This window comes from Candoia aspera, chromosome 14, assembly GCF_035149785.1.
Source record: "Candoia aspera isolate rCanAsp1 chromosome 14, rCanAsp1.hap2, whole genome shotgun sequence".
Taxonomy (NCBI): Eukaryota; Metazoa; Chordata; class Lepidosauria; order Squamata; family Boidae; genus Candoia; species Candoia aspera.
Genome location: NC_086166.1, coordinates 15,269,183 through 15,293,384, shown reverse-complemented (window position 1 = coordinate 15,293,384; position 24,202 = coordinate 15,269,183). Strand labels below are relative to the sequence as shown.

The 24,202-nt window shown below is 43.5% G+C and overlaps 1 protein-coding gene across 2 annotated transcripts; it reads right to left on the bottom strand.

Annotated features, from left to right (window-relative positions):
• Window positions 1–1,395: 1,395 nt before the first annotated feature.
• On the bottom strand, window positions 1,396–19,009 carry METTL22 (methyltransferase 22, Kin17 lysine). Of its 2 annotated transcripts, none has more exons than XM_063314625.1 (10): window positions 18,858–19,009; window positions 17,681–18,043; window positions 16,150–16,190; window positions 15,928–16,072; window positions 15,424–15,495; window positions 8,116–8,169; window positions 5,552–5,632; window positions 4,372–4,474; window positions 3,401–3,569; window positions 1,396–1,586 (listed from the first exon to the last, which is right to left on the bottom strand). In XM_063314625.1, the coding sequence occupies exons 1-10, from the start codon at window positions 18,961–18,963 to the stop codon at window positions 1,521–1,523; spliced, it is 1,200 nt and encodes a 399-aa protein (XP_063170695.1). In that variant the 5' UTR covers window positions 18,964–19,009; the 3' UTR covers window positions 1,396–1,520. The 2 variants fall into 2 exon arrangements, with proteins under 2 accessions (XP_063170695.1, XP_063170696.1); XM_063314626.1 differs by having other exon boundaries at window positions 17,681–18,029; window positions 18,858–18,991.
• Window positions 19,010–24,202: the final 5,193 nt, after the last annotated feature.

The following is a 24,202-nucleotide window of genomic DNA, read 5'->3' as shown; positions in this document are numbered from 1 at the left end:
AGGTAATTACTGACATTCATTAATGACTGGAAACCCCTTATGGGCTTTTTCCATAAAAAAGAAAACGATTTTGTGACTTATGGTTTTGATGACTAGAAAGGTTATAGAAAGAAGAGAATTATGATGTAATCTGAGAGAGAGAGGTTAAAATATATTGTACTTATAACTGCTGTGAAGAATATTGGAAGCCACTTCCTTATATATTTCTTTTCCTTTTCTATTTAACTTTTTTTTTCTTTTCTTGAATTTCTGCTTTTCTTTGATTTCCTTCTTTCTTTATATTAGTTTGTGTTAGTTGTTAATCTTGTTTAAAAGCTTTAATAAATTAAAAATATTTATATTCTTCCAAAGGTAGCACATATGAGTCTCTCTCAAACCCACCCCGCTCCATTTTATATTTCAATTATGAATTTGGGAAGATCAGCTAAACGCTAGTGACCAGTTCAAAGTTATGCAATTGGCTCCTGAGCCAAGCTAGACCGGAACCAGGGATTCCTAAGACTAGCTCAACGCTAACCAGTTTCTCGATTCAGATTCACAGAGCTCTTCCTCCACCTTTTCATCTCCATTCCTGTTGGCAAGCCCTAGGATAAGCATCTTTCCTTGGCCAAGTGGGCTACTCACAATCTTTCTGCTCTCGGATTACCAAGCCTCAATTCCAATGTTAAGGCAGAACATCCAGAGAAGCACAGGCATTTCTACAGCTGCTTCATTAACAGATATTTATGACTGGCCACAGAATTTGGAAGTTCTCAGCTTGATGGAGAATCAGATATTTCCAGGTGTTGCTGAACTGCACCTCCCAGAATCCTGGTTGGCTGGGGGTGTTATGCAATAACACTGGGAAGGCTGGTGGCCCCCCCGCTTGGCCTAAACAAAGCCTATCATGTTTTTAAGGAGAGCAGTCCTCAGGGGTAAGTCAGGCAGAGATAAAATCCTTCCCAGGAGGCCAGGAAAGGGTCTCCAATGCTTTTTGGCACTTTCCACGCCAAAGAGGAACTGTTCATTACACAAACCACCCAACTGTTTGGTTTTGGTTGAGATGCATCAAAGAAAATAAAACTCAGTGCCACGACAGAAGGAAGGTTACCGTAGCCCAAGGATCTAATTCTCATGCTCTCACGTGACTGTTTGCTGAATGTCTGGGGGTGTCTTAATGCCAGACAGGTTTATTCAGCCCCAAGCTTTTGCAGACCAAATCCACTCGATCAGAAACATGCCAAAGGCGACCCTCGATGGGTCTGCTGTGGTGGGCTCGAGTCACATCTGGAGGCCTGAACAGCAAGGCCCGAGAGTACCTTTTCTGACCTGCCACTCTTTTGTGTTCCCGCAACATACGCCATTCCATAGCAATCCCATAATGGCTGATACCGTTTGTAAATCACAAACAATATATTACAGTAATGGCCACGTATATCTTTAATCTGTTTTTGACATAGACCTGGATTCTATCTCCTTCCTTGTTCCATTCAGAGGTTCAACCTCGGCTGAAATTGAGGGTGGAAGTCTTGCATCCTGTTTCAGTCTCTTGGAGGCTGAGGACGGGGTCCATCGGGTATCTTCTCAGCATTAAGCTTCCACAGCTCCTAACAAAGGAAAGATACTCAAAATTCTTTAGGGTTCTCCTACAGCTCAGGACTGTACCGTTATTTGAGGATGGGAGAGCAGGAGAGAAACTTCCCTCAGCCTCTGCCATTTGCTAGGGGGCTTAGGAACAACAGTGGCCACAGGGAACAGTGAACAGTAGACCAGGACTAGGTGCTTGTGGGCACTGAGAGGCCATGGGCCTCTCCAGGAGTGCCTGCAGAGTATCAGCTTTCTTCTCAAACTAAAAAAATAAAGGATTTTGGATACTCAAAAGGAAAAGGGAGACTGTGATGACTAGAATACTCAACTTCCCATTAAATCCGACTCATAATTACTTAGAATTCTCTTTAATGGTGTGTAGCATTCAGTACAAAGGAAAAAGTTGTGAATGGAAAATCCTGCACTTTCCCCCCATTAAACATCTTCAGTGAATTCAACCCCCCCGCCCCCACTCCCCATCTCAGGTATGCATCCCTCCCTCTCGTGCCAGTCAGTGTAAGCATCTGCAGCTGTCTTCAACGGCTCCTTGCAAACGACCTTCGCAGCCCAAGATAGTCCAAACAAAATGATTTCACACTCCAACGATGTCCCCCCTCCCTTGCCTTCGACTCGCAAGACGACACACGTTGACTGAAACATGCATACGAGTCCAATCAATTGTTCTAAGAACGTCTGATCTGGGAGCATGACAGACCAGGGGAACGACAGCAGGATAACCAAGGGCAGATTATGGATGGTCATCCAGGAAAAAGCTGAGGGGAACTCAGAAGGAGACGACTTAGGTAAGTGGGCCATTTAGAGACTGCAACCAAACAGGAGGTCTCGGGGTCTGCATTTGAAGGCAGTGTGCAAGGTGGTGATCTTGAAAGACAGCCAGATGAGCAACTGGGGTGATTTATCTGCTGGCCATGGGGACTTGGAGATAATGTGGAGGGATGTTCTGGAATAACAGAAAGGAGTCCAAACCGCCAAGAAAGGTTTGAAAGAAGCAGTTGCGTTCTGAGGCTGGGAACTCTCTGAGTTACTTGGTTTTTAGCTTCTTTCATCAGTTTACTTTTTTAGATGTTTTGCAACCGGCTATGCTCAAAATAGCAATTTTCATCAAAGACATTTTGTGATCTCTGATTCTGTCCCAGAACGTGTAAGCCTTCCAAACATTTGGGCCCAATTGTTGGCTGGAGACAGAATCCTTCTTTTTGCTTCCTGTAATTTCGGCATTCCCCCCGAGCTTTACATAATGCTGCGGACAGGGAAACAGTATCTGGGTTAACCGTATTTTTCTGCATACTTGATCAAGGTGCAATAGCAGCCAAGCTGCTGTAACAGATCAGCCCCAAACTCCCGCTCCTGAGATTAAATCAGAGATGGGCTGCAGCACTCCACGCCATCCTGTGCAATCTGCTCCAGTTCTACAGTAGTCAGGGCAGTATGGAAACAATTTATAAGAAGGCTCACTCAATATTTGTTCTTCTTTGTAGAGCTCAGAGCTTTAAATCTGGGCTTCCAGCTGGGGAACATTTTGTAATTGTCTTTGTTCAATCCAGGTATTTTTAGACTGCTCTTACATCAAGCTGGTACAACAGCTCACAAACAGAAAAGTCGTATCTTAAAATCTAACGAGTGTTTTCTTTGTTTCCGTTCTCTATCTGTATGTATAGGAAATGAGAGGCCTGCGAAGAGAGATTGTACAAGCTGCTTTATCAATTCAGTCAGGCAATGAATTATAAAACAATGGTGACTTGTTTTATAATCCCGTCTTTCTATCATTTGTATGATTAAACCAGATAATTAGTTTGCCAACACTGATACCCACCAATTGTGGAACTCGCTCGTAAACAATATGCTGTGGAAAGGAGAGGTCTGTAGCCTCAATGCTGTATCTCATCTTGCCATCTCTGGTTTTCAGCAGCTCATCCAAAGTACTTCGGAAGTGATTATAGGCTTCACACACAACATCCATGTGTCTTAAAGTGAAATTGAACCTGGTCAAACACATCCAAGAAAGTGTATCAGAACGATTTCAAAAGATCTTTTTCTAAATATGGCTGCATCTTCCCCCAGAATGACAGCAAGTGGCTTCATATGTTGAATCAATCCGACAGCAAATGGCAAAATCTTATGAACAGCCATAATCGCCTGTACTTAGATACCACCACAAGAAGAAAAATCTGTGTTGTTAATGCCTACTGCTGCATCTCTGTACTGAACTTTTTCATGTCAAATTTCTAGAAAGAGAACACTTAAATGTCAGTTTTATTCAGCTTCAAAAATTAGAACAAGATAAAATCAAGACAATGAAGTCAAATTTGGGGGGGGAGGGAGAGAAAAAAGCAACTTCTCTCGTGCAATTTAGAACTTACTCAGAACAGAGTACAAGAAAAGTCATGCCAGAATATACTAAAGGCCCTTTCTAGCCTGGTCTTTTTTCCCCACGGTGACAGGCACTTCAGAGATACGGTGCCTTGGATCCTGGAGGGATCACAGTAACAGCCACCCCAAACACAAGCTCTGAACATCTGCTTATTTCTCCGTGTTCAGGGAAAGCTTCTTTGAGTGAACACAGTCCTAAGAATGGTCTCCTCGGAATAAAATTATCTAAGTAACCGGTCGGTGTGCTTGCACCTTGATTGTCTGAGGCTGAACACTCTGTGCTGGAAGGAGTTCTGGCAAACTCTGAGAAGCAAGCACTGCCTTAGTTCCAAGCAGTGTTTTTTGCTTGGTTTGTGACAAACAAGACAACCTACTCACACTAAGGTGCATTTTGCACTTAAATGCATCACCCACCTCTTTTCCATAGAGAAGTAGATGGTACAAGAGTTCTTCAGGTTGCTAGTGATTCGGTACAGTGTTTTGAAAAAAGCATCTGTTAGGTCATCATCATAAAATACTGCAAGGTAAAAGATAAGACGGTAAAGGTTTCAGGCCTACCCAGATTGCCCCCACCGAAGCATTATCTTCCATCTTAAAGCTGATTTATACAATTGTATACTATATATATATATATTTCACACAATACATTTTTATTTATTTATTTTTCAAATTTCTGTCACCGCCCCTCTCTCCCAAAAAGGGGACTCCGGGCAGTTGTTGTTCAAATTGTTGTTCCGGATGCACTGTGTTATAGGCTAATATAAGCAGTTACTTCAGATTCTTCTAAGAGAACTGCAATCACCAGGAAAAGAGGAGAGAAGGAAGGACATTTTGTAAGTGCAAGAGACGGGCAGGGCAAGACTCAGACACCGATCTGCAGTGTAGCTGCACATCTGGCTTTTAGTTTTACCGGGAGCCTTTTATGCCGTAACTCGCTTAATGGACAAAAAGATGCTAAATTCTTCCATCGCTATTTTCCCCAAGGAGCTTTTGATAAGGAAAACATTCCAAATGCCAATGAATAATTTCCATTACCAAATCACACAATTTCTCCCAGCAGTGGTGTTATCTTCCTACGACTACCATGAGGCTTTCTCACCACATTAAATTCTGGTAAATGTTATGTATTTATTTTTGCTTAATTTCAATGTCGTTATGTAAGAAGTGGCTCCAGTTATAGCTAGTTTACTTACTTGAGAATGGTATTTGCTTTTTCATCATTTTTCTTATTACTGGTTTGTGATCACAGTATGGCTTACTGAATTTTTTAAACAATGATTCCAAACACCTCGTTGAAAACACAGGTTTGTATCAGAGCTGTGCAAACCTGTGATTGTGATTTGGTAGCTATCCGATTACTCTGACAGTTCAGTCTAAATTTCCAAACTAATTTGAAATACAGAATGAAACTGGACTCTCAAATTGATTGGAAGCCATTCCATGAACTGGAAGGTTTTTGCATATCCTTAACAGAAGCAACTGGCACTTGAATCCCCTTTCCCTGAATCAACCTGATTCTGAAATTCAAATCTCAATAATAAATAGCTAACAATCCACTGATTGCTACAATCCATTCCCAAACAAGTTTTCATACCATCAGCAGCTAGTATCACAGTGGTGAGATCATGCAGCTCAGCAATCTCTTTTCTGGACCAGCTGAAGCAATCCTCAGGATCTGCAGCAAAATGAAAACATATTTACGGTGCTTATTTACTGCATACCCCAAATTGTCTAAAGATTGCGCAGGGAACTGAGAAGTGAGTCAGGTTCTATCTGCAGGCTTACAATTTAAATTCCATGCTGTAAAAGGGAAAAGGTATTGATAGGAAGAAAATAACACTCAGGCAGCGAGATTTTGGGGTTACGTTATGCCTGGATATACTGGCCACTGAGGAGCCAATCCTGACACAGGTAGAACCGGCACAGTTAGCCATAGCCAAGCAGGTGGGACTTGACTCAGTTTCCTTCTGCTGCAGCCAAACAGAACAGCAACGAGTAAGCAGCAATTCTGGGATGACAGCTACAGATTTGAGATTAAGGTTGATTCATCAAAAAAACTGTATTTAGGGTATGCTGGACTCCCCAAAGAATATATTTAATGGATGGACATCAGATTTCCTATGCTAGAGATGTAAAAAATTTGAGGGCTCACTGATCCATATGTTATGGGCATGTAATCATTTAGCATCTTTTTGGGATAGTGTATTAATGCATATTAATAGCTTTAGTTAAAATCGCTGAAGAAACATTAACAATCTCAGATATGCAGATGATACCACTTTGATGGCTGAAAGTGAAGAGGAACTGAGGAGCCTTATGATGAAGATGAAAGAAGAAAGTGCAAAAGCTGGCTTGCAGCTAAACCTCAAAAAAACCAAGATTATGGCAACCAGCTTGATTGATAACTGGCAAATAGAGGGAGAAAACATAGAAGCAGTGAAAGACTTTGTATTTCTAGGTGCGAAGATTACTGCGCATGCTGACTGCAGTCAGGAAATCAGAAGATGCTTAATCCTTGGGAGAAGAGCAATGACAAATCTTGATAAAATAGTTAAGAGCAGAGACCTCACACTGACAACAAAGGTCCGCATAGTCAAAGCAACGGTGTTCCCTGTAGTAACATATGGCTGCGAGAGCTGGACCATAAGGAAGGCTGAGCGAAGGAAGATAGATGCTTTTGAACTGTGGTGTTGGAGGAAAATCCTGAGAGTGCCTTGGACTGCAAGAAGATCAAACCAGTCCATCCTCCAGGAAATAAAGCCAGACTGCTCACTTGAGGGAATGATATTAAAGGCCAAACTGAAATACTTTGGCCACATAATGAGAAGACAGGACACCCTGGAGAAGATGCTGATGCTGGGGAGAGTGGAGGGCAAAAGGAAGAGGGGCCGACCAAGGGCAAGATGGATGGAGGATATTCTAGAGGTGACGGACTCGTCCCTGGGGGAGCTGGGGGTGTTGATGACCAACAGGAAGCTCTGGCGTGGGCTGGTCCATGAAGTCACGAAGAGTCAGAAGCGACTAAACGAATAAACAACACAATAGATTTGTGGGAACATCTTTAAATGTAATGTTGAACTAAATACCAAAGCTTTGGAATCTGACTGTTTATCAGGGATTGTGGTTGTATCGAGCATGGGGGGAGTGGCAAAAAGAATTATATTAAGAACTTGGAAAAATATTATTATTCCAGGAGTCAAGGAATGGCTGTTGCAAAGTGTGATTTATCTGTTTTGGAAAAGGCAATATTCTCTACTAATCAAAAGATGCAGCAATATTTGTTACTATGGCAGATATTCTGTGATATCTTACAATATTGTATTGTTCACATTATAGCAGTGAATTCATTAGTAAACCAGCAACTATTGATACGTATAAAATATAAGATAGATTTTTATCCTTTGTTTCTCTTAGTTTGTACTTTTATTTTTTTCCGATTTTTTCTCTTTAGGATTAATGATTGTTTTATTTAAAAATAATAAAAAATAAATTAAACAAATCATAAGATTAGCATGTTAAAAAAGCAGCAATTTTGGGAGGAAATCCAATAGCAACTTCAGACAATTGCCCTGAGATTAAGGCTGATTTTTATTCCATAGTTCTGCTTTTAAACATGGAACTGACAGAGAAGTCAGCACACACCACCTCAAAACCAAGCCTGTTACACATCAGGTTTTACACAATAGAAGAATCCATCCTCTCTGTGCAGTTTTGGTTTAGCCTGTTCCCAACCACAGTTGCTCATATTCATCTCTTTTCTTTCATCTCTCATACACTGACACTTCCACTTAAACTCCGTTATGTTTTCCACTTCATATTACCCTAGGTGCCAGGGCCACTGATGGTATGATTTTAGATTTTAAAAGAAGGCATATTTTGCCTTTCTCAGTAAAAGACAGAGAATGAGAGGAGCCATTCTCTCCTTTAAATGACATTTTAAGTTGCCTGTGACAACTTGATTTGTACATTCTGTTCCTCACATCCTTGACCTCCAATTAAGCCAAGGAATACTATGGTTTATTCACTGAAGTGCAAAATGTATTTTGCACATGCTCAGAGGCAAACCCCTCTACTTTCATCATCTCAAATAACTCACTAGTTTTAAATTAGAGGTTGGAAAGAAAACATGAAACCCAGCCACTGAGAAGGCTTACATACCAGTGCAGAAATCATCTTGCTGCCAGTCCAGCTTTTTAACTCTAATTTCACCTCCTGAAATCCGTGAGAGAGCAAGTGGCAGGAAAAGTAGATTATTAGGGTACAAATTATTAGGGTACAAACGAGAACATAGTAGCAATGTCATTACTACCCTGGATGCACAGAAACAATGGAGCACACGCTTCTCATACTACATACAGGTAGTTCTTGACTTCTGACCACAATAGGGACTGGAAAGTTCATCATTCGTCGGTGCGGTCGTTAAGCAAGGCATCATGCGACTGTACACAATTTTACGGCATTCTTTGTGGCAGCCATTAAGCGAATCACTGTGGCTGTTAAGCAAATCACATGGTTCCCCATTGATCTTGCTCGTTGGAAGCTTGCTCGGAAGGATGCAAATGGCGATAATGTGACCTTGGGATGCTGCAACCATTGTAAATACATGCCTGCTGCCAAGCAACTGAATTTTGATCACGTGACCGCTGAGGCACTGTGATGGTTGTAAGTGTGAGGACCGGTCGCAAGTACCTTTTCTTCAGCACTGTCGTAACGTTGGTCACTAAACGAATGGTCATAAGTCAAGAACTACCTGTAATACAGAGACATTTACACTACTCGCATCCTACCACCATTACGTAAGAACCCAGAATGGACAGGGCAACTTTAAACCACCTTGTTACTGTCAAGATGGTAAGCCTGCTACAACATATAATACTGCCAAGCTCAGTGAGGCAGAGTTCAACATCTGTCAGGTGATGACTTCCAGCTTCTGCTTTGCGCTCAACGTTACAAACTAGTTTCAATGTGCAGCCAGTTTGCCATTTTAGAGTGTTCTGCTAACTTGGTATCTTCCACACGCTGACATTTTATGCTCCCTTATACCCATGTCATGCTCCCACCTCTTGTAATGATTGCCTAAACCCAAATACTCAGTCTCACAAGCTCGGGCTTAAAGATAACTGATTTATTAAAGGAATAGTATGCAAATACAGAGAAAGCTGAGAATGAGCAAAAGCGCGCCAAATACAAACTTAAAAGCCTTGCTTGTGGGCAGGTCCCGCCCGGTCACCCGTCAAGACGCTCCCCCTCCCAGGTGCTGAACGCCGTTAGATGCGCCTGGGAAAGTAACCTTGAACAGGAGCGCAAACCCAAACATGCATTCCAAGCCCTCAAAACAAGGGAGGGCAACAGAATGGAAAAACCTCGGGTGAAGGGATACGGAACAGAGAATGACATGTGAAACGTTACAATGTTAACCAGACATTAGAATGTGAACATGACATATTGCCCCCCCAAAAGAAATTAGGGAGCCGGTTTGTCAGGATAGGCAGAGTGAAATTGGGCCACGAGACGAGGAGAATGCACGTCTGGAGCAGCAACCCATTCAGGATGAGGGAAATGTTTCCAGCGGACGAGGTATTGTAGAGTAGAGCGCTGGCGTCTGGAATCGAGAATAGATGCCACCTCGAAGTGTTGCTGGTTGTCGATCATGAGGGGAGGTGGAGGAGTGGGTTGCGGATGCCAACGGTCCGATGACAGGCAGGGTTTGAGCAAGCTACAATGGAAAACAGGATGTAAACGTTTAAGGTTGTGAGGTAAATCGAGTTTAAACGTAACAGGGTTGAGCTGAGCAACAATTGAAAAAGGACCGACAAATTTAGGACCAAGTTTCTTAGAGGGTTGTGGGGACTTGATAAACTTAGTTGATAAGTAGACTTTATCCCCGACTGCAAAGGATGGTTCTGGGGAACGCTTTGCATCAGCATGGCGTTTATAGGCAGCTTGGGCATGTTGGAGGGCAAGTAGAATATTAGACCATGAGTCCTTGAGGGAGTCCGCCCAGCCAGCGAGGGTGGCTGGGAGCGGTTGAGGATGAGGAAGTTCAGGAATGGGAACAAATTCGCGTCCAAAAACTGTTTTAAAGGGAACTTGACCAGTGGTTTGATGAATGGAATTGTTGTAAGCGACCTCAGCAAATGGGAGTAGATCGACCCAGTTGTCTTGCTGGTAGTTAACAAAAGCTCTGAGGTATTGCTCTAAGGTAGAATTAACAGCCTCCGTAGATCCGTCCGTTTCTGGATGCCAAGCAGTAGAAAGTGATTGTTTCGTACCCAGAAGTTTCAAAAATGCGCGCCAAAATTGTGACGTAAATTGTGTGCCTCTGTCACTCACCAAACGGGCGGGGATACCGTGGAGACGGTACACGTGGATGAGGAAGAGGCGTGCCAGCTGTTGCGCGGTAGGAATAGAAGCGCATGGGATAAAGTGGGCTTGTTTGGAGAAAAAGTCTTTGACGACCCAAATGACAGTTTTGCGTTGACTAGGGGGTAGATCAACGATAAAATCCATGGAGATATCCTGCCAAGGGACCGACGGAGTGGCTACGGGTTGAAGGAGACCCTGGGGTTTGCCCGGTTTGCGCTTTATCGCCGCACATACAGGGCACGCAGTGACATATTCTTTTAAGTCTTTGAGTAAAGTTGCCCACCAGAATTGCCGGCGAACGAGGTGCAAAGTTTTCACGTAGCCGAAATGCCCAGCTAGCTTGTCATCGTGGCAGCGCTGGAGTATGGTTTTTCGCATAGCTGCGGGTACATAGAGACGATCGTTGCGCCAGGCAAGATCACCGGTGAAAGTTAACATGTGTCTGTTGGCTTGCAACCAAGTATCTGTTTTAAGGTGGGAGAGCAACTGTTGTTGCAAATCGGAGGGAATTGACAAGGGAGGTGAGCTGCTGGAAGGCTGAGCGGCTGGAGGCGGAGCCGATTGTGCTCGAGTCTGGCTGCGAGTCACTGCTGCCAGACTTAATTGTTTGTCGGTCCAGACGGTACCTTGGACCGTTGGCCCTGGGCCATCATCTTGGGGTCTGCGCGAGAGTGCATCAGCCAAAAAGTTTTTCTTGCCTGGTATAAATTTAAGAGTGAAGTCAAAGCGGCTGAAGAACTCAGCCCAGCGCAGCTGTTTAGGACTGAGTTTTCGGCTGGTGCTTAGAGCTTCCAGGTTTTTATGGTCAGTCCAGACTTCAAAAGGGTTGGAAGTACCTTCCAATAGGTGTCGCCACGTCTCTAAAGCCGTTTTTACCGCAAAAGCCTCCTTTTCCCAAACGTGCCATCGTCTCTCTGTTTCAGTGAATTTGCGAGAGAGGTAGGCACAGGGTTTTAAAGCGCCAGATTGGTCAGATTGTAACAAAATTGCGCCTATGGAAAAATCAGAAGCATCGACTTGTACAACGAAGGGTTTAGAGGGGTTTGGATGCTGTAAAATTGGTTCTGTGGTAAAAAGTTGTTTGAGCGTTTGGAACGCTTGCTGACAGGCTGGAGTCCATTTAAGGAGCGCGCCTGGGTTCTTCGAACGTCGCGTATCCCCCTGTCCTTTGGTTTTTAACAGTTCAGTAAGGGGGAGGGCGATTTCTGCAAAATTTTGGGCGAATGCCCGATAGAAATTAGAGAATCCAAGGAAACTTTGTAATTGTCTCCTGGTACGGGGAGGCTCCCATGCTACAATAGCTTCTACTTTTGCAGGGTCCATTTCAATGCCCTGAGCTGAAATTCGGTAGCCTAGGTAATCAATTTGCGACTGATGAAACGCACATTTTGACAGTTTTGCGTACAACTCTGCTTTTTCCAATTTAGCCAGTACCTGACGCACCAAGTGGATATGTTCTGACATGGTTTCAGTATAAATCAATACATCATCCAAATATACTAGTACCCCCTTAAATAGGTGGTCATGCAAGACCTCATTGATTAACTGCATAAAAACCCCGGGTGCCCCAGATAAACCGAATGGTAAAACTTTATATTGGAAAGCCCCAAGAGGACAGTTGAACGCTGTTTTCCACTCATCCCCCTCTCTTATGCGAATGCGAAAGTAAGCTTCTCTCAAATCCAGTTTTGAGAAAATTTTGCCTCTGGCCAGATGTGATAACATATCTTTGATCAGGGGCAAAGGATATTTATTTAATATTGAGACCGCATTGAGCCCGCGGAAATCGGTACAAAGCCTTAATGACCCATCCTTTTTTGGCCTGAATAGGACAGGAGCTCCTACCGGGGAATTAGCAGGCTCAATGAAACCCCTAGCCAGATTTTTGTCAATGAACTCCCTTAGCGTGGTAAGCTCTTTGGGAGACATGGGGTATATTTTTGGGTGAGGCAATTTTACATTTGGTAAAAACTCAATGGCACAGTCCGTTTTTCGGTGGGGTGGCAAGCGATCTGCTTCCTTTTCCCCAAATACTTCAGCAAAATCTTGGTACTGATTGGGTAGCCCCTCAAGAGGTTGAAGCGTTTGCACAGTGGTATACGCTACCCCTCCACCCTCCATGTCCTCCAATAGGTCCTTTTCGGGTACTTTGTAAAATCCATCCGCAAACGTCACAGTTCTATGCAGCCAGTTGATGAACGGGTTTTGTTGCACAAACCAAGGCATCCCCAAAATTACCAGAGGACCCCCCACTGGAGCTACCACAAATGGCAGCTTTTCCTGATGGGAGCCCATCTGCAAGGCGACCAGTCCCGTGGAAAGATTGACTGCTTTCCCTCCCGCCATAGTTCCATCCAACTGGGTGAAAATCATGGGTCTTGGCAAAGGGAACGTGGGCAGTTCTAGAGCCGCTACGACATCAGGGTGCATTAGAGAACGGGAGCAACCCGAGTCTAGCATGGCCCACACTTCCACCGTTTTGGTTTGTGAGCCCAGTTTAACTTTAACAGTCAGTGTGGGAAAGTTTCCACTCACCGAATCATGGTTACGCCCGGTTTCTTCCACCTGCCCTAGGGCGCCCTTCAGGGCAGGTGGTAGGCTTTTCCCGCCGGCTGCTCGAATTGCAACTCTTCCTCCTCTTCTCCGAAGGGTAGGTCGGGGGGGTCCAGTTCCGCGAGGGCTGCCTTCAGTTTTCGCGGTGGAGCAGGAGCAGGCGTCTTTATCGCGGGTTTCGTCTGTCGTTCCTCTGGACGGCGTCTCGGGCACGACGTGGCTCGATGCCCTTCTTTCCCACATCGGAGGCACTGACCCTTGGAGAACCGTTGCTCCCTCTCTTCTTCCCAGGTTTTCGGTTTGGGGCGGCTGGCAAGTCCAGATGCGCGCGCTCCTCTAGCGAGACGTGTTTGTCTAAGCTCTTTGGTATGGGCATAGGTTCGTAGGGCATTTTCTGCGCTTCCCGCCAACTGAATCCACCCATATAGCGTTTTGGGGTCATCTCTGCCCAGAGCCCATCGAAGGATTTCGGGTTCAAGCCCCTGCTTGAACAATTCGATGATTGTTGGCTCAGACCAGTCTTCCACTTTTCCTGCCAAAGCTTTAAACTCCAACGCATATTTGGCAACTGAGAGGGACCCTTGGTAAAGTTTCCGCAGGTCATTTTTAGCCGTTTCTTGAGCTAGGGGGTCTTCGAAATGCTCTTTAAGTGCCCACAAAAATTCATCGAAGTCCTCTAACTCAGTTGCCTCAGCTTGGCATAGTTGCACATACCAATCCGCTGCCCTTCCTCTCAGCTTGTTGGCAATGAAATTGACCTTGCCGTGTTCAGACCGAAAGCTCCGACCCCAATCTTCCATATAATGCTTGGCATTCGTAATAAAAAAGGAGAGCGTTGCGGGATCCCCATCAAACTTCACTCCAAATGGTGGGAAGGTTCTTGCCGGCTCAGCTGGCTGTGGCGGTGCCGCGAATGACAGCGTACGCCGAGCCCCCACAGCTGGTCGATCCCTAGGAGGTCTTGCCTCTCGCTCTCCCCTTTGATGGGCTGATCGAGTCTTACTTCTCCCCCGGGTCGACAGGGTGCTGTGCCTGGGGTACTGTGACGGCTCTTCCTCCCAATCCTCCGGGGTGGGCTCTGCCTCTCTGGGCTGCTCCTCTCTGGGTAGATCCTTGAGGATCGTCACTATTAAATCCATTTTATCTTCCAATGCCCTCATACGGGCCGGAGTGACCGGCTCCTCCGGGGGTTGGTTGGTTATCACCACCTTCGGTGACAGAGGGACTTCGTGCTCCCAGGCCAATTGGGGAGACCCCCTCCCCGTGGTTCTTTCCATAACAGATCTCTGTTCACTCCTGAGACTCTCCTGTATGGATGTCAACAGCTCGTCCAATTGGGTATCTCGCAACTCCCGACGTGCTGCTCTTTGCGCTCTCGAGGTTAGCGCTGGCCGGCTTTTGACCACCTCCCGCTCTTCTTCGCCTCCCTCACTTACGCGAAGTTGAGGTTCTGTCATCGCTAGCGTTCCCTCTTATCCAAGGATTGGATGGGGCCAGCGGAAAATGGAAAAAATGATTCTCAGCTTTATGTAATGATTGCCTAAACCCAAATACTCAGTCTCACAAGCTCGGGCTTAAAGATAACTGATTTATTAAAGGAATAGTATGCAAATACAGAGAAAGCTGAGAATGAGCAAAAGCGCGCCAAATACAAACTTAAAAGCCTTGCTTGTGGGCAGGTCCCGCCCGGTCACCCGTCAAGACGCTCCCCCTCCCAGGTGCTGAACGCCGTTAGATGCGCCTGGGAAAGTAACCTTGAACAGGAGCGCAAACCCAAACATGCATTCCAAGCCCTCAAAACAAGGGAGGGCAACAGAATGGAAAAACCTCGGGTGAAGGGATACGGAACAGAGAATGACATGTGAAACGTTACAATGTTAACCAGACATTAGAATGTGAACATGACACCTCTCCTTTTAGACTCTCACTTTTAGCATCCTTTATCTCTTCTTTCCTTTTATACATTCTATGCATTCTAGCTTGAGCACTTTTTAAATTTTCACTTGTTATATCTATTTTTAAATCTTTTATATTTTTATGTCTCTTTTTAATTATACCCCACCCCCTTATGCTGCTCTACGACCATAATAAAGACTGAAACAAGAAGGTAAATTAGTATCATGTTCTAACTAAAGCAACGCAGTATAGTTTTCTTCTATCAAGAGGACAAGAAAATTGCTACTAATACTGAAATACTTTTTCAGATATCCACTGGAGTCATGAGAATTGGAGGATAGATACGGGACTAATAATTTTTTGTTCACAATTTCTTTTTGTTCTACAGAATTTCCAATACCTAGATTAAAATTATAAAACTTATTAGCCTCTTGTCCAGAAGAAGCACTCAACATCATAATCAAATTTTAAGATATATAAACAGCAACTATATTAATTACACGCCACTAAATAATACATCTCAGTTTTGATGTTTGTTTCGGTTGCTAGACATGAAAACATCAACAATTCTGAAAGCACTTTGCATAATCCCATGCATGTTCATTCAACATCAGCCCCCATTATATTCAGTGGAACTTACTCATCTTTTACCTATTGGCCCAGTCAAGTGCTTGTTTAAGGCTACATTTCGTTCACACATGCTCAGCAGATCCTCACCAACGTCTTAAAAAAAACAAAACAAACACAAGTAAAGAGCCATCAAAATATCAAAGAGAGCCAGTCTGGTGAAGGTGCTGGGCTAGAAGCCAGGGGACTGTGAGTTCTAGTCCCGCCTTAGGCCTGAAAGCCGGCTGGGTGACCTGGGCCCAGTCCCTTTTTCTCAGCCCAACCCACCTCACAGGGTTGTTGTTGTGGGGAAAAGAGGAGAAGGCAGGAGTACTAGGTATGTCTGCTGCCTTCAGCTGACCAATACGTGTGTATAAAATAAAAGGTGGAATAATATTAATAACAATATCAAGATGAGTTAAACAAAGAAGACAGTAGGCATTTTAAAAGCATGAGACCCCTTTCTGAAATGTTCTTTGCTTTTAAAATCCCGACTTGACTAATGATTTCCCAATGCAATGCACCAAAAGAGCTGGACCGAAGAGATACCTGTGCAGTAAATGGTCTTGGCAACTTTTCCCATGATAATGCTGAGAACCCCGGTTCCTCCCCCAAGCTCCAGGACCGTGCAACCCCTGAACAACTCTTGCTTGGAGAGGATGTAATCCCCAAGTAGGAAAGCTCCTCGCCAGACCTTCAAAACAAGAGGGAAGAGTCACCTGTGGCATGGACCGAAATGGACGGGGAATGGACAGCAAATACGCTCCTTACCTGCTTCCCCACATCTTCTAAAGGGGTCGCCATGGTGTGCTCTGGAACAGCAAACACATGAAGAATCTTTTCCATTATGCCAAATTCATTTCCCCCCCAAAGAACTTGTTCTCCTCAAAACTGCTTTTGTGATAAAGCTCAGAAAAATATGAACATGAAAAGGCAGGAGTGGCAAATACTTCTGCTGAGATATGCATTCATTTGTTTGAAAGCTGTGTAGTTCACATTCTGGCAGGGCAAGAATTCGAAATGGAGAAAATTACAGTATGAGTTTTTATTCCTCTTTTGCTATCGTATTCAAAAATGAATCGAGATATTCTTCCCAAATGTGAAAAAGGAACCCTCTGTAGCAGTGTTTCTCAACCTTGGTCGCTTTAACCTGTGTGGACTTCAATTCCCAGAATTCTCCAGCCAGGCATGCTGGCTGGGGAATTCTGGGAGTTGAAGTCCACACAGTTTAAAGCAGCCAAGGTTGAGGAACCCTGATCTATAGGATTAGATAACAGTGAGTTAGAAATCCAGCACATATCTATTTCTGAGTAAGTTTTCTGCACTGAAGAATAGAACTTACATTCTTTCTCTGAGTGATATTCATCATGGCTGGCTGGGGAATTCTGGGAGTTGACAAGCACATATCTTAAGGTTGCCAAGGTTGAGAAACACCGGTCTATAGATTTGAAAGAGCAGAAAATATCTGGAAGCCTGGAGATTAAGATCCATGGAGGTTTCATAGCTCAATTTAAGGTTATCTATTGGATAGACCAGAGGAATAAGGCATGCAACCAAGATTAGTATCAGTACATAGATGGGTCTGGCTGAATCTTCTTCTACAAACCAAACACAATCCACATTTATTATCAATTACAGATCAAAAAGACTAAAACAATCTATTAGGGCACTACTAACGTAGGTCAGGATAACAGAGCTTTTGTGAAGGGGTGAGGAAAGAGGAAGAATGATGCATCGGTAAAACCAGGAAGCAGTGGGATGAAGTGACCGTGTGGAATGCAATAATATTTTGTCAAAAATCAACCTGAACCCAGGAGAGCAAAAATAAAGCTTTTTTCTATATAGATCTGATTATGAGCAAGGCCCCCCAACCCAAGAGGGTTTTCCCTCTGATAGCACTCCACTCTTTAGCTAGACCAGTGTTTCTCAACCTTGGTTGCTTTAACCTGTGTGGACTTAAACTCCCAGAATTCCCCAGCCAGCATGAAAAACAGAGGGGGAAAAAAATGGTACTGTAATGTAAGCAGCTGCTGGAAACCTTGGCTTCACCTCAATCTGGCAAATGTGGCTTTACATATATTTTGTTAGATAGTGTACCGAAAGTGCTGTCATTATCACACTGTGTGGAGCTACACAGCAACTATAAATCAACACTTATTTTTGCTCTGTCTTCTGCAGATCATCTCTGAGACAGAAAGAGCTAAGAGACAACAATTTTCTAGGCTCAGGCCTCACATCTCTACACGCAAGTGCATCTGGATCAAGGTAGGAGAAATGAAAATTGGGTTATGGTGTTACCAACCTATTTTAACAACATCGCAACCATTGCTCTCATGTTCTTGCTCTTCCAAGACATCTCCACCCTTAGTCAAAATGATGGGACAGGCCGTGGATCTTATCAGATTCTCATCCCCTGCATGAGGCAGTGGAGCTTTCCGGACCACCTGCAGGTCCCCATCTTCATCCAACAAGGACTCAGTTCCTCTGCAGGAATCACCTTCCTTTTCAGGGCTGTCTGGAGAAGCTTGAGCACCAGCTCTGTCCTCTGCAATTAATTCTTCTTCACCTCTGCCCTGGCAGCTGAGGGATGTTTTTCGGTCTCTCTCTTCCTTCTCAGGGTCCCACTGGTTACTATCCAAAAGGAGTTTGAACTGAGAGAGAAAGACTGAGAGGCAACAATTTCAGGTGATACATGATCTTGCAAGCAGAGCGCCTGTACATTTGAGGAAACTTTAAGAGGAGGATCACACATTCTAAATGCTGCTTTCCCTAGACCTTTATTTACTCTACAGTTATTTCATATACCTCATCTGTCAGTTTGACTGGGCTTGCCTATGTCCTGGAAACTACATGAAACTGAATTCTTAATTATGCATGTAAGGTTTAAAATTCCTACACTGAATTATTCACGTTTCCTCGCTTCTATCATCTTTTGCTCCTGTTCTTGTCCTCTTATATTCCAGAATAATTCCAAGCAAGGGACATTCTGAGGATTTCCAAACAGAGATGGGGAAATGTCTTCTTTCTTGGGCACACATCCATAGCCTCACAGGTGTTCCATCCCCATTCCATCAAGCCCACCCATGTGCTGTCCTCCCTCAGAAGTCCCTTTCTCTGTACATAAATCTCCGGTCAGCCCCTCCACTGTCCCTTCCCTCCCCTTTGCCAGTCCCCTTTTTCCCTGCATGCATTTTGCTATTCTGTTCCCCTCCCAGTTCCTCTTCTCTCTTGCATTTCCTTGCTTCTCCTCTTCATCACAGCTACACCCCCCGTCTTCCACACAGCATCTTCTCTCCAGCACATGGCACTAAACCATATACCATGGATGCAAACCGTCACTGGTTGGGTTTGTGCAACATGAGTAAGCCAAAACCAAAGAACTACACTATAGCATCACAAGTTATGTGAGCCCACCCACCCTTAATCTCTCTCAATCAACAGCATCCACTCCTGATGGATGGCATTAGCTGTTTTATTACCTGGCTGGCCCACAGCATTCAGCCTCACCATAAAATGCCTACTGTTCGCAGTGTGGAGGTGAATATCGGAGAGCACCGTATCACTTCGAAATACTGTTTCATCCATAGCCTCTCTCACCTTCTCCTGCTATGATATGCTGGTGACTAGAACATCTGTAATTACAAAAAGCAACATCCTGTTGACACAAAAAGACTGAAGTATTTCACATCTGCCTATGAAATCCAGCATGAGCACACCCCATCAGTTTGGTTTCTAATCAATTCCATTCTCTGTTCCTTTCCAGCTATATACTTTGACCTGTTCAAAGTCTGCCTTCTGCCTTCTCTGTTTCTGTTCACACGATGTGGCAGGACGTATTTGCTTCTAATGAATGCATAACAGACAGAAATCGAATTGAACCTCATGCTAGCAAAGCAATATAATAATAGCAGAGTGAAGCCTTCTGTAAATGTTAATTTAGAATGCACTTTTACCAAGGAAACCAACCTCTCAAGATCTCCCCTACTGGCATTCACAACTGACTGAGCTTTCCCAACACATGGAATATTTCTGGCTGTTCTAGTACCCAGCAGCTCAACTGAAAACATCAAGAAGCCTTGTGAGCAACAAGCAGTTTTTCTTGTGCCATCATTCACAACACACAGCCATTTACTGAGATCCCACAGCTCGGTCATATCAATCCAAGAGGTATAAGGCTGGGAGTGTACCCCCCCCCCCCCCGCCCAAATCCTGGGTACAATTCCTGGAATTGCTCCAAAAGTTGCTGGCAAATTATGATTGCTGATGTGAAAGAAAGGGATAATTATTAAATGGGACTTTCATTGGGGATAATGCCATTGAAAATGCAGTGCAAAAGTGTAACATCACTATACTAATACGCACACAAGAACATTTGTCAGCATAAACTTTTTAAAGGAAGCCGATCAGTGCCACCCACAATGTGAGGCAAATTTACTTTCTGCGAGAAGTCCAACACTGAAGGGACACAGTGTGCCGGTACTGAATGCGTATAACTAGGAAAGGAACATTTGTTAGCACCAGAGTGGCTAATTTTCTGTTATGTGATGGAAGACATTTGTTCAGCACTAGAACTCATGTGGCTCATAACTATCTTTCCTTGGCTACAGTGACACACAGGCAGGATTAGCTTTCCATGCTAAGCATGGTTTGCCATACGAAAGACAATGGCTGAGTCAACACAACATGCTAAAGTCAAGTCATGGTATAGCAGGAAAGGTACTAAGGCTTTGTGCCAATTTTCTCTTATGGTTCTGCTGTATTGACTGGAATCATTTTCTGTTCCGTAATTATTTTTCCCCTGACAATCTTGGACACATCCTTCTCACACACATTGATAATTCTGTCCCCTGGAAAAATGTGTACCTAAACATATTGGGGTACATACCCTGGAGGGCCAACAAAAAATGTTCCCAGAGATTCATAGCCTAATCTAGCTATCTCCCAAGCTCTATCATTTTTTACAGTCATTCCAGCCAATGACTAGGATAATCAATCACCTAACTTTACAATAAGAACTGATATGTGATTTATTTATTTTTCCTTTCCATTCCTTCTCCCTTTTGAATGATGCCTGTCACACTATGAACCTTTAGGGAAGGACTAGCTTGCTTTTAATTTCTGTATGGTGGTGCAGCACAGCAGCAAATACTTCTAATCTGCTTTAACGTGTACAGTGCTGTGGTCAGGGAAAATAGTTACATGTTTAATTCATCCTTCTCTACAAAGAAATAAGTGATGGATAAAGTATCACTTAAATAAATTATATGTAAGGAGTCAATGTTATACGGAATTTGCAAAAGTGACCTTACTTCATTACTCCCCCCTTTATGTTTTTTTCTTTATTTGGGGTAATGACATAATCATGGAAATGAAACACATCAATGATGTATTCTCTGATTAAATGGACAATAATGAATAGCAAACATCCCTGTCCCCAGTTAGTTAAAATTTGTTTCACTGTATTTCAAACATCTTTTATATTAATACATTTTGAAGGTGGGACAGCACTCTTGTATATACATTCCATGAAACAATGCAGTCATGTGTGTAAAATACATACTTTAGATTGCAATCCTCTACCCATTTACCTGGGAGTAAGCCCCAAAGTATTCAGGAAAACTTGTTTAAGACCAGACAGGATTGAGCCTGTATGGTTAAAAAAAAAGGAAATTAAAACTTAGCTATAGATATATTACTTTCTGTATTACTTGCTATTTTATTCATGCTATTATTAAAATGTGTATACCATTCTTCAAAGCCAGTCTTACTGCAGAAGAAATAGTATTGTGCGCATGAAGGGGAATGCAATATGGTCCCCACTCTCTAAGATAAATTAGGAAGCATTACAGTACACAAAGCTGAAATCCTTTTTGAAGTCTGTCTATTGAATTTTTATGGATAGAAGTATTAATTCATTCTACTTGCCTTTGAATTCTTATGTGGCCGTACTTTTCATGCAGTCTTCCATTAGATCTGTAATTTAAACAACATTTTTACTGAAGAGGAAATTCTTAGGACTAATAGCCAACAGTAGTAGCAGCTTTTAGTTTGATTAAATAAGCACATGAAGAGAACGGCTAATTCCTGAGTTCCTAATTAGGATTCCTAAGCTTTTTATGGACAAGGATTCATGGTAAACTTCCTTCGCTATCATAAATATCATAAAAATATTTCAAATTCCTAGGTATAGATTTCCATTCCCTCCCCCCACCTTTACCGGGCCCCAGCATGCAAGATGCATTTGTGTGTGGTTATCTATACCTCTCTCTCTCCACACAAAACACACATTTAATGGGTGTTATTCATACCTAAAGAACAAATAACGTATTACTTCCTGCAAAAGTAACTTAATCAAATAATTAGGACAAACATTGCAAGATGATAAAAGGATTCTAATATAAGCATCCAAACACATGTTTTGAACTAGATATTTACAGTACAAGTACCTGTATTTAGAAAGCACCATGTTAACTTCCGTACTGATAAGACTGTAACTACAGTGACCACTGGCTTGGCTGGATATAGCTTAAAACTTTGCTACACAATGCCTAACAAATACAGCCAGTCAGGACATAAAATTTTATTTTAAGTAACCCCTAGTCTAACACCAAGCCAAGTTACAAACTTAGTAACTATGTATCACATGGAAAGCTTAATATATTTTTTTGGCTTACCATCTGCATGAACTCAACCCATTCAATCAATTTATGCTCTGCTACATTATACCAGAAAGAGCTAATTCAATAACCAAATTAAGCCGGGGGGGGGACACATTTCTGCAGCCCAATCCTTCACAAGCACGTTTATAAATGGGTAAAATTAGCCTCGCATAATAGAAACATGGCTTATCATTCCATTGTAAAAAAACTCCCTCCCCCAGGCAAATATGTACCCGTGTAAGACGTGGAGATACTCTGCACACGGGCAGAGACACTCTTTTTCCGATGAGTGCAAAACACATAATGATGAACCAAAAAGGGCAGATTCCCCCAGAGTAGCACGAGGTACAGGGGACCACGTGGTGTGCTTGTACATCAAGGTGCTCCCACTGGGGGCCCGAGGAGGGCAGGAAGGCCAGCGGGCTTGCGGGGCCAACACAATTGTGGGGGGGAGTCAAATCAACGTGGCTTTTCGCACAAATTCATCACTTCGTCTCTATTAAGGCTTCTCCGTGACCGTGCCTTCAGTCCCGTTTTGGTTAACCTCCTTCCCTTGCAAAACATCGGGAACTCTGCACGCGTGCAGAGGCACTCTGGTTTCTGTCCCCCGGTCGCTTCCTGCAGCCAAGTGCAGCACTCTTGCGGGTTGAGGGAGGAGAACAAACAGCTCGCGAGACCTTCTTGCCCCGTCCGAACTCACCTCCCCGCGCGCAGCAATGGCACCAGACGCTCCCGCCACCATTTTGGCTTCGCTCTCAGCTGCTTCCTGTTTCCGACTTCCGGCGCCTGCCTTGTAACCTCCGCTTCTGTAGCGCCCCACCCATCGCGCGAACTGACTAATCATTGACGGAGGAACCTTAGAAGGCGGGGCTGCTCTTCTCCGCCCTAAGAGGGATTGCCCTCCTCCCGCGCTTCAGGGTTGCTATGGCAACTCCCGGCCTAGAAGGGTTAGAGGCGTTAGTCCTGCTTGAACGAAATGGTGTCACTTAGGCTCTCTCCTTTCCTTGATATTTCAGGAAATTGTACTTGGTGATTTAAAACTCACCAAGTTTCCAGTATCTGGAGAAACGGCTGCATTAGCTGCAATTAAAAGTCCAATGTATTTCACAGTACATAATCCCATGGTTAACTAAACGATGGTTTATTGAACATACCCAGCTAGACCTGTTAGCATAGCACAGTGAACAGACCAAGGAACATACGTAGATGGAAGCTAGTCAACTGCATTGTAGTTTTTCACTTGGCCTGAAGTACTTGTGCTTCAGGTGAAGCAAAACTGCCTGTCAGAAACTCAACAAGATCCTTAGTAGAGGGCAGCAAGTGTTAATAAATCTGTTAATGGTTGTGCATCTTGGAAAATCATCCAGATCAATTGGATGGGAAAGAAGGCTTATGGTAGATATAGTCCAGGTCAGAGAGGACATTGTAGTTATGCTCTAATCCAACCACATAGAGTTCTTGGTCCTCTGGCCGGCAGAAGGAAGCCCATCATTTTCTGAAAAATAACAAAAAAGTCCCAGGGAACCTTAAAAATTAATTCATTTAATGAATGGTATTAGCTGGTTTCCTCTGATTATGAGGTGTGCTGTAGTTCACAAAAGCAGGTGCCGTAGATGTGTTGATTTTTGCAAAGCTATAAGAGTTATTTTTCAAGAATTTCCCCTTATTCTGCAGCAGAAGGCAATATAAACATATTCTGAGGGGTGGAATATAATCTTAGACATTAGAAAAAACATTAAAGCTTTGTATCACAGTAATGTGTTTTGGCTACAAGAGGCATTCCCTTACTATAATTTTAAAGTGATTTAGTCTGATTATATTCTACCTTCAAAGATGCAAATCCTTCAGTAGCTCATTACTAAAATAAAACTACAACCAGAAACACCTTGGAAGCCTATCAGAAACTCAACAACATCCTTAGTAGAGGGTAGCAAGTGTTAATAAATCTGTTAATGGTTTTGCATCTTGGAAAATCATCCAGATCAATTGGATGGGAAAGAAGGCTTATGGTAGATATAGTCCAGATCAGAGAGGAAAACAAGAGAATGCAATCTGTTTTTTGCACTCTGTGCAGACAGAATTGTTATCTTTTGTGGAACCAAGAAGTTGGGTAAAATGAGGCCTTGGTCTTGTTGCCTAAAATTTCAGGCAGCCCGAGTTTTGTG

What these genes read in the sequence shown, in the direction of transcription:
- METTL22 (XM_063314625.1), bottom strand. Translation starts at nt 18,963, where the DNA reads ATGGATGAAACAGTATTTCGAAGTGATACGGTGCTCTCCGATATTCAC. An exon ending in GCAAGATGATTTCTGCACTG is followed by an intron (nt 5,633 to 8,115) that starts GTATGTAAGCCT and finishes ATTTTGCTGCAG; the next exon opens with ATCCTGAGGATTGCTTCAGC. An exon ending in TGTGATACTAGCTGCTGATG is followed by an intron (nt 4,475 to 5,551) that starts GTATGAAAACTT and finishes TTTACCTTGCAG; the next exon opens with TATTTTATGATGATGACCTA.